General features: G+C 34.5%; 1 protein-coding gene across 4 annotated transcripts; it reads left to right on the top strand.

Annotated features, from left to right (window-relative positions):
- The first annotated feature begins 219 nt into the window (after positions 1 to 219).
- Positions 220 to 8,651, top strand: LOC147285930 (O-fucosyltransferase family protein). 4 transcript variants are annotated; one of them, XM_086239683.1, is made up of 12 exons: positions 220 to 293; positions 816 to 1,095; positions 2,032 to 2,110; positions 2,620 to 2,687; positions 3,719 to 3,807; positions 3,924 to 4,101; positions 4,707 to 4,835; positions 5,155 to 5,291; positions 6,584 to 6,797; positions 6,898 to 7,082; positions 7,718 to 7,813; positions 8,321 to 8,651. In XM_086239683.1, the coding sequence occupies exons 2-12, from the start codon at positions 889 to 891 to the stop codon at positions 8,451 to 8,453; spliced, it is 1,515 nt and encodes a 504-aa protein (XP_086095809.1). In that variant the 5' UTR covers positions 220 to 293; positions 816 to 888; the 3' UTR covers positions 8,454 to 8,651. The 4 variants fall into 4 exon arrangements, with proteins under 4 accessions (XP_086095809.1, XP_086095805.1, XP_086095806.1 ...); XM_086239679.1 differs by having other exon boundaries at positions 8,318 to 8,651; XM_086239680.1 differs by having other exon boundaries at positions 7,715 to 7,813.
- The last annotated feature ends 234 nt before the right edge of the window (positions 8,652 to 8,885 follow it).

The raw sequence follows: 8,885 nt of genomic DNA, 5'->3' as shown, positions 1-8,885 counted from the left end.
GAACCCGCCCCAATTATATATATTTGTATTATTTTAATTGTTAATATTAAATATATTATTTTATATTAATTAATTACATTAAAATTTGTGAAATACCTTACATTTATTGAACCAAAAAAAAAAAAAGGATTTACATTTATTGACCTCTGATCTCGACAGATATAGAAGAAGCCTAACTCAGCAAGCAGAACTCCTCTCCTCCCCTGAACTTCGCCACCAGCCACCTCCCACCGCCCACCGCCTCATCCTTCTCTTGTCATCTTCGACGTCGGCGTCGCCGCCTACAAACTTAGGTAAGTCTCCTTCTCCTCCTCTCTCTGACTCAAACTCTCTCTTTCTTCTTTTTCTGTGTTTTCCGTTCTTTCTTCCTATGAATCCTATCACTTTCTCTTTTTCCCCTTCTGTCTTCCTATTAGTTTTAGTAAATGAACAAAAGGTATAAAAGAAATATTATTTTCATTAGATTTATCATTTACATGAACAAAAGGTATAAAATTAATGTTTGGCGTATTAGATTTAGATTTTGGTCCTTTAACTAGGTATATATTTGTAGGTAATATATACATTAATTTTCATTAGTAGTTTTTCAACTTCAAGTTGAATCAAGTAAACTCCACCTAATTAAGACAAACAGTTTACCTGCAAAATTAAGGACAAAAGTTAGTAACATGTCATCACATCAAATAGTAATATTAGCCATATATTAATAGGCATAGGAGCCATATGTTAATCATATATAGAGGTCCATATAGAGGTCAATATCTATATTATGTGAAATTAGTTTGATATATCCTTGTTATTCTTTCTTTTTCCAGAACAAAAGTGATGTTGCACGTGCATATGCATGCGTGACTGTGTGAGCAAGGAAGAGATCTGGAGCTAAAAGAGATGGTGATGCACAGAAGCTCTTCCCACTACCGACCCTCTTTAACCGTTAGATTTCTCTCAAGAAGACCATCTCCCTTTGCCATTGCAGTTCACATAATCCTTATATTTGCATTTTTCATCTTCATATTCATCTTCTGCACAAGGCATGCCCTGGATGATGTGCAGAAACAACCAACTTTTTACCATAAAGAATCTCAGTCTGAGCAGGTATGCTGTTTTTCATCGTCTCGGTTCTTTTCTTTGGGTGGTGTTTTTGTTGGTGGCCATTTAATTCTTTGTTCAGCAAATGATGATTTTTCGCTTTGATTTTGCATTTTTTTTTTATTAGGGCTTGTGCTCTTGATGTTGTAATCCTTGTAGACTGATATTGTTAGAATTTTGGAAGTGGGTCATTGTTTTATATGCTGGTTGGGTCCGTAGTAACGAGAATTGTTTTATATGGAAAAAAGTTTTCCTCAACTAAATTTTTTCTTCTTTAATTTCGACAGAAAACCTTAATTGAATTTTAGCAACTACTAGCGTAACAAACAAATAATTGGTTCATCCTTTTGGGTAAACCCTTGCAAAGCATGGATATGTGAGAGTGGTATTTGTGATTTACTGGCGTTTATGGCAGCCAAGATCTGTTGGCCCGATTTGTGTTTTAAACTAGTATGCTTATGCATTTTGTAGGTAAATTGAATATGTTCCATTTCATTTGGCTGTGTCGATATGTCAACAACTCTAATGTTAATGGGTGAATCTTAGCTGAAGTTATTTGGAAATGACTACAAATTTACATGGTCCAGAAACTCTTATAGGCACACATATACAAGAATATACATAGACGTCAATAAGAACAGGTTCTGTTTTGCATCAATGAGGCATGGACATCATTAAAGCAATATGCTAAACCAATTTAAGTGCTGCTCTGGGATTTGGAAATCCTTGTATTATTTTTTTCCTTCACTGACTTGTATGTTAGTATTTTCTCACAACCTAATCTGTTTTGTTATTCAAAAATATGGGGGCAATTCCTTTTTATTTATTTTTTTGTGCTTTCCCTTCTTTTTCTGCGCGACCCAGAAACTGTGTTATATAGAAATCTTTCATTGTGAAGTGGTTATGTGCTAATAAATCAGGCTTTTTGGCCCAATTTTGCAGATGCCAGATGCAGAACTCTGGGATTCTCTTTTTAGCTATGGTTTACATCCATGTGTCAAGCCGACTTCTAGATATAAAGGTTAGAACCATATATATTTTTGGTATATGTTATGATTGGTGCTCTGAGATATGGCTCATTTCCCATTGACAAATGTTGGGAAAAATTCAATCCAACTTTGTGTGGTTTTGGAGTGTTATTTTTGTGTATTCTATTAGAGCATCCATTTTCTCCCCTCCTATGTCATTCTTTATTTGGTGCCCTGTCCTAATCGTCATCGTAACTTCCTCCCCCCGACCCCCCAAACTTATTGATTAGAGTGACCTAGTTTGCTAGTTTAGTAATGCAGTAATTTATTTCTAGGTTAATTAATCCTAAGTGGCAATTAATCTCTGATTCTTGCTCGCGCACACACACACACACGCTCGCGCACACACACACGCTCGCGCACACACACACACACATGCATGCACCATGTGCATTTAAGTGTGCATCAATTGAGTCTTGTATTTTCCCTTACACTCATAGGCTAACCGATCAATTGAGTCTTTCTTTCTTTATCTTATTTAAATACCATATTACAATTTCAGCTCCCATAGGGTGGGACCACTACATGACTGTGAAAAGTAATGGAGGACTAAATCAGATGCGCACTGGTGTAAGTTATTGAGATCCATATGTTTCTACTATTTTTGTTTGAGTTCTGGATTTCATACTTGTCTCTACTCTCATGCAGAATCATGTTTCAATGAACTTTAGCATATGTGCGCGAGCACACACACGTATTGTTCATAACATACAAATTTTAGGTTTGATTTTCGATGCATTTGACAGACCATGTCCTTGTATCAGAGGACATTTCCAAACTTTAGGTGAAACTAAAAAACTCAAATTATCGAAGGGTAAAGAAGTATCTGTTCATTTAAACTACATGTGTTAGCATTTGGAAAACAAATATTTTTTTTTTCTAAAGTATTATTATTTTTTTTATAAAAAAACCACTAGCATTGTAAAAGGAAAGCGAACATTCAAGTATAACTCACTGTGACAGTTATCAATTTAGGTATATGCTTTTATTTTCAAACATTTTTTTATAAAGAAAAGATTTTTTCAATTACTTTTTCATCATTTCTTTTCATTTCAACTGGTAGCTCCTATATTATCCATGGTAAGATTATAAAAATTAATTTGTTTATTGAAATACTATGTAAGCTACAGCCAAACACTGACCAGAAGTCTGCTGGATTTTTAAGATGCATAGCGGAAGAAAAAATTAGATAAATAGACTCACATTGAGGAGTAACACAAACACTATTCCATCCGTTACCTCCTAGGCCAGTACTAAAGGATATACCATGAATACCAATAGACACTCATGAATCTAACCAAAGCCTCTCATACATTTCACCCATGTGTACATTAACTTTATTTCTAAAATTGTTTTTTTTTTTTCAACCAAGTTTTGCTTTGTGGAACCGAAAAATTAATTTCTTTGTTAGATTTTTTTCTTGCGTGTTACTGCTTCTGAGTTCTGAGCCTCTCTCTCTCTCTCTCTCTCTCTCTCCCTCTCCCTCTCTCCCTCTGACTCCCTCTCTTCTGCGACAATGGGTTTCTGTTTGTACTAAATTTTTTGTTTTCTTCAGTCTAATACTTTTTGGGTGAAGTTCAGTAATGAGACTATTTTCGTAGATTGCGGACATGGTGGCTGTGGCACACATTATGAATGCCACCTTGGTCATCCCTCAATTGGATAAACGTTCATTCTGGCATGACTCAAGGTCGTCTTTACTGCTCTTTCCTTCTCAACAGTTTGTAGAGCTTTAGTTTCTTATTTTAACATATTAGTATTTTATTTCTTTTGGCTAAACCTACTTATTATGAACCCAATGCACAGTACATTTTCAGATATATTTGATGAACTTCATTTCATTGAAACTTTACGCGGAGATGTCAAGATTGTCAAGGAGCTCCCTCAAGAATTGGAAAATGTTCCTCGGGCCAGGAAGCATTTCACTTCCTGGTCTGGCACCAATTACTATGAAGAGATGAGACATCTATGGAAGGACTATCGGGTAACTGATGTTATGGTGCTTAGCATCCTGGTTTAAATAGAAGACTGTGGTTCTAGATTAATCACCATCCTAGACCTTAGCTTTGTATGACTGATGTTATATAGTTGTCTATTAAACCCCTAAAAATATGATTTTTATCATTTTTATATTTGCAATATATTATTAATATGAGCATATGCGACCAAATGGGTAAAGAAAAAAGACACTCAAGAAGGAATTTCATGCTAAAACAATAATAAGATAGAAATTTGTAATAGCTTTACAAACATAATGCGATCTGATGCATTTGACTCAGTAAGTCCAGCTTTAGGTAAAGGCCATAAACTAAATGTTAAATACAATCAATTAAATATAATGTAAGACAAAGTTGACTTTTTGACTTGGTCTTTGCAAAGCAGTTCTGACTTTCATAAAGTCTTCAATAGCTTGCTAAAGGGTTTATTTCATTGTAGTCTATGTCACTGGGCATTCTAATGTTAATTGAATATATTAGAAATGAAATTGATACCTGTATGAATTCTGATTTTAAGTTCTTGGATGTTGTTCAATAATGTAAATATTTCAACTTTCAACTCTATGATTGCTTATTGATTTAATTGCTGCAGGTGATTCATGTTGCAAAATCAGATTCTCGACTTGCAAACAATGATCTTCCTCTTGATATCCAGAGGTTGAGATGCCGTGCTTTATATCACGCACTCCACTTCTCTCCCCCAATTGAGAGCTTAGGAAAGGTTTGAAATTTGAATTGCTTCCTCTTTTGTATCATTCCCTGCCAATTTAATCCAGGTTTGACTGTTGAATTTTTAAGCTGTTGAGTAACAAGCTTAAGGGTGAGATGTCATATTTTGGAACAGTGCAATTATAATGTGGCTATCAGAATTCTTATTGCATAGGAATTGCAAGCCTTAAAATGTATACCAGATATCCAACAGAAAGCAATGGATATCATCCAATATATATGTTTTCTTTTAGTATTAGTGCATTTAAGAGGTCTCCTATGGGGCTTCCTGTTATATTAGGTTCTGAGCATGCATGACGGTGACACCGCAGAAGCTGGTGGAGCGGCTTAGAGCACGTGGGGGAAGATATATTGCTCTTCATTTGAGATATGAGAAAGACATGCTGTCTTTTACTGGTTGTTCTTTTGGTTTGAGTCATGTGGAATCTGAGGAGCTAAGAATAATGAGGTAATAAACGTTTTACACTTGCATGTATGTTCATGTGTGATTGAGAGACTAACTAACCCTCTAAAGTCTACATGGTGAAGTTTGGAGGGAAGCCTTGTGTCAATTCTAGGTCCCATAATGGCAAGTCTTGATTCACTTGTACGTTTTATATCTTATCAGAATGTCATCAAAATATTGGAATATATTTATTAATACATTCATTTTATTTCTCAGAAAATACATTTTTTAAGGAAAATATTTTTGCTGTAAAATTTTCTACAGAAAGTCTTTTGGTAAAGATTAAGTTTGGTTCTTGATTGTGCTTGGGTTGAAGCCTCAAATTAACAAAAGAGCTGGAAAATATTTACTGCCCGTTTTTCTTAAAAAACATTTCCTGCTGAAAACAAGTAAATCCTTGTGTGTCATGGAAAGGTTTTGATAAAAAGAAATTTTCCTTATGAAACAAGTAAATCCTCAAGTCAAATTGATTTCAAGAACTGATTTTTTGGTCAAAACAAACAGATCCTAAATGACTGAATCTATCTGAAAACATTAAAGTTTTTGAACTTTGGGGATGTAGGGTGTAGACATTATCAATATGGTTTAATGTTATTGTTAACTTAGTGGTTAGAACCATTTACCCAGCCTTTGCAATTACAGAATTACCCTTTACTGGTTAGAACCATTTACCCAGCCTCTGCAATTACCCTTTAGTTGGCATTGCTTCATCGGCTCTTCTCCAGCAGTCCTTTGTCGGCAGTTCATGATTTGCAGTTGAGAGAATAAAGTTAGAAATTGGAGTTGTCGGTGTTGTGTTATTTAGGAATGTGTGCCATTGTGTGGGTTTTACCTTATGTGCTTTGTCCTATTAGCTTTAAGTATGTGGTTCAACTAAAGCAACGTGGTATCCTACTAACAAATAACTAAATTTTTTATACTCCATCTATTATTTTATATATGTATATACTTATATATGCTATTATATAATTATATAGGTTTATATATTTTTAATTATAATAATTCATGTCCAAAAGGCTTACGCCTCAACCCCTCAATGCTTACATCTCGCCTTGCAGGACACAAAATGCCTCGCTTCTATGCCTTTCTTTTTAAAACATTGTTGTCAAGAGAAACTCCATAGCTGTGATAGTTGATAGGATTTCCATCCTGGGGTTCTGTGACTTGGTCCAATTCCTCAATTTTTTTTTTCCTGAAGAGAAACATTAGGAAACATATCTTTCTGGTGATAATTTTCTGCATATCATTGTTGTCATTTTGTAGGTCTACTTAACTTTTTCTTATGCCATTTCTAGGGAGAACACAAATCACTGGAAAGTTAAAAAGATAAACTCAACCGAGCAGAGACTAGGAGGCTTTTGTCCACTAACTCCAAAGGAGATCGGTATATTTCTTCAAGCTCTTGGTTATCCACCATCAACATCAATATATATTGCAGCTGGGGAAATCTATGGTGGTAATGCTCACCTTTTGGAGCTCACATCCCGTTTTCCAAATATAGTTTTCAAGGTTTGTCAATTATTTTGTAGTTTATTGTTTATTGATAAAGTAGTTTGATGCCAGCAAGTTCTACGTAAGGTGCAATGAACTGTTCTTGGATGGATGACAGGAAACACTTGCGACCCAGGAGGAACTCAGAGCCTTTACTAATCATGCATCTCAAACTGCTGCTCTTGATTATATTATCTCTATTGAAAGTGATGTGTTCGTTCCATCATATTCTGGTAACATGGCAAGAGCTGTTGAGGGGCACCGCAGATTCTTAGGTCACCGCAAGACGATCACTCCGGACAGGTAAATCATTAAACAAATGAACACGTCTTTCCCATTTCTTGCTTCCTCTAGTATGTGAATCCCATGCGAAATATTGGTATGAGATCCAAATCCAATATGAAAGTACTTCAAGCCTCAATTTTCTACTTTGCTTTTCAGGATGTGTGTGCAACATGCCTTTTTTTTGGTGAAATTTGGAGATCCCTAGATTATCATAAAGAGTACTTTAGTCAAATCAGATCATTTTCTTATTCAGACCATTAATACACTAATTTTGCATTGAGAGTTTTGTTTGTGTGGAGAATTTCTTGGACATGGCTTTGTTTCTTTAGAAATTCTTTGGAGGAAACTGATCTTTGATTGAAATCTTGAGACAATGATGTTTTCTTCTTTGGCTTTTTTTTTTTTTTCTTAAGTTTGTTTTTTCTCTTACTCTTACTGACAAGCACTATAATTGGTTCAATTGAGTCTGTTTCCTTATATTGTCAGCTTTGTGTCGGTCTTTATGATATAGTTAATGATGTTGCTTTTTACTACTTAATCAAGTATGATGGGAATTGTAGTCTCTGATGCCTTTGCTGCATTATGTCTCTCTTTCTTTGTGTAATTCTCTATTCTCTAGGAAGATTATCATTTCCTATATTCTTTATTAGCAGGAAAAGACTTGTTGAAGTTTTTGATATGCTGGAAGATGGACAACTAATAGAAGCATCTTCATTGTCATATCTTGTGCAGCAGATGCACAAAAATAGGTAATTTTACTGCAAACTATTTGTTATTTATTTAAGGGAATAGAAAAAAGAAAGAGTTTTAAGAATTAACAGGCCCATTGGAAAACCCATTGTATGGTGCATTCTTGATTGGTATCAGCAAAAATTTAGTGCACGCAAATAGGGAGCTTAGGCTAGACAGAATCATTCAACTGCAAAAAGTAATAACATTTGATGCAACACAAAATAAAATTAAAAACAGAACAGAAAAGAAACTTATACCTAATATTTATGAGATATTTCCTTTTTGTTTGTTTGTTTGTTTTTTTTTTTTTTGCATTTAATCATTTTTATTAGCTTTCTTGTTCTGAAGACTTGAGTAAAGATAACCATATAATAATGTTGAATATGTTCTCTCACCTGCATGTGCATGTTCAGGACGCACACCATGTTCACATGATAAAGAACATATTCTCCCAATAATTATAAATTGTCTAAATAACCTTATTTAAATAAGTTCTTAAGGAACAAGATATTCCACATTAGCAGGAAAGGAGCTCCAAGGAAAAGAAGAGGTTCACTGCCAGAAGTTAAAGGTCGAGCACGATTCAGAACTGAAGAATCCTTCTATGAAAATCCATACCCTGAGTGTATATGTACTTCAAAAAAGCACTTCGGTTGATTTAAATATACAATATTTTCATGTAGATACAATGCAGAATATTCAATTTTGTTTTTGGTCTAAAAATGGTACAATAGTAGTTTTTGTGCGGAGTTATATGCAAAATCTTGTTGAGTCAAACTGAGCCTATGGGAAAGAGGTGTGTCTCCCAAGGACAAGTTCCAGGTATATATCATGGTTGATACTTGACCAAGCCTACTTGATATTCTCTTGTGTGCACAGTCAAGGTTGTTTGCTGAATGTTCGGATGAAGAAGCTTCATTATCATCTAATTAATAGAACTTGTTTTGTTTGAGAATGATTTTCTCTCGCAGGCTAAAGTCGGTGCATTAATACTTTCACCATGGACAAAAGATATCATATATTTTATTGGGAAAGATCGGCAACCCTTTTTTTTTTTTTTTTTAATTTACACAGTATTATATATCTTTT

Source organism: Dryas octopetala, chromosome 4, assembly GCF_963921425.1.
Source record: "Dryas octopetala chromosome 4, drDryOcto1.1, whole genome shotgun sequence".
Classification (NCBI taxonomy): Eukaryota; Viridiplantae; Streptophyta; class Magnoliopsida; order Rosales; family Rosaceae; genus Dryas; species Dryas octopetala.
This window is presented reverse-complemented; position numbering and strand designations above follow the sequence as displayed.

Bases quoted from the DNA above. Each gene is read 5' to 3' on its own strand.
- LOC147285930 (XM_086239678.1), top strand. From the start codon at position 889: ATGGTGATGCACAGAAGCTCTTCCCACTACCGACCCTCTTTAACCGTT. The intron at 1,096-2,031 runs GTATGCTGTTTT...CCAATTTTGCAG, and splicing joins AAGAATCTCAGTCTGAGCAG to ATGCCAGATGCAGAACTCTG. The intron at 2,688-3,718 runs GTAAGTTATTGA...CTATTTTCGTAG, and splicing joins TAAATCAGATGCGCACTGGT to ATTGCGGACATGGTGGCTGT.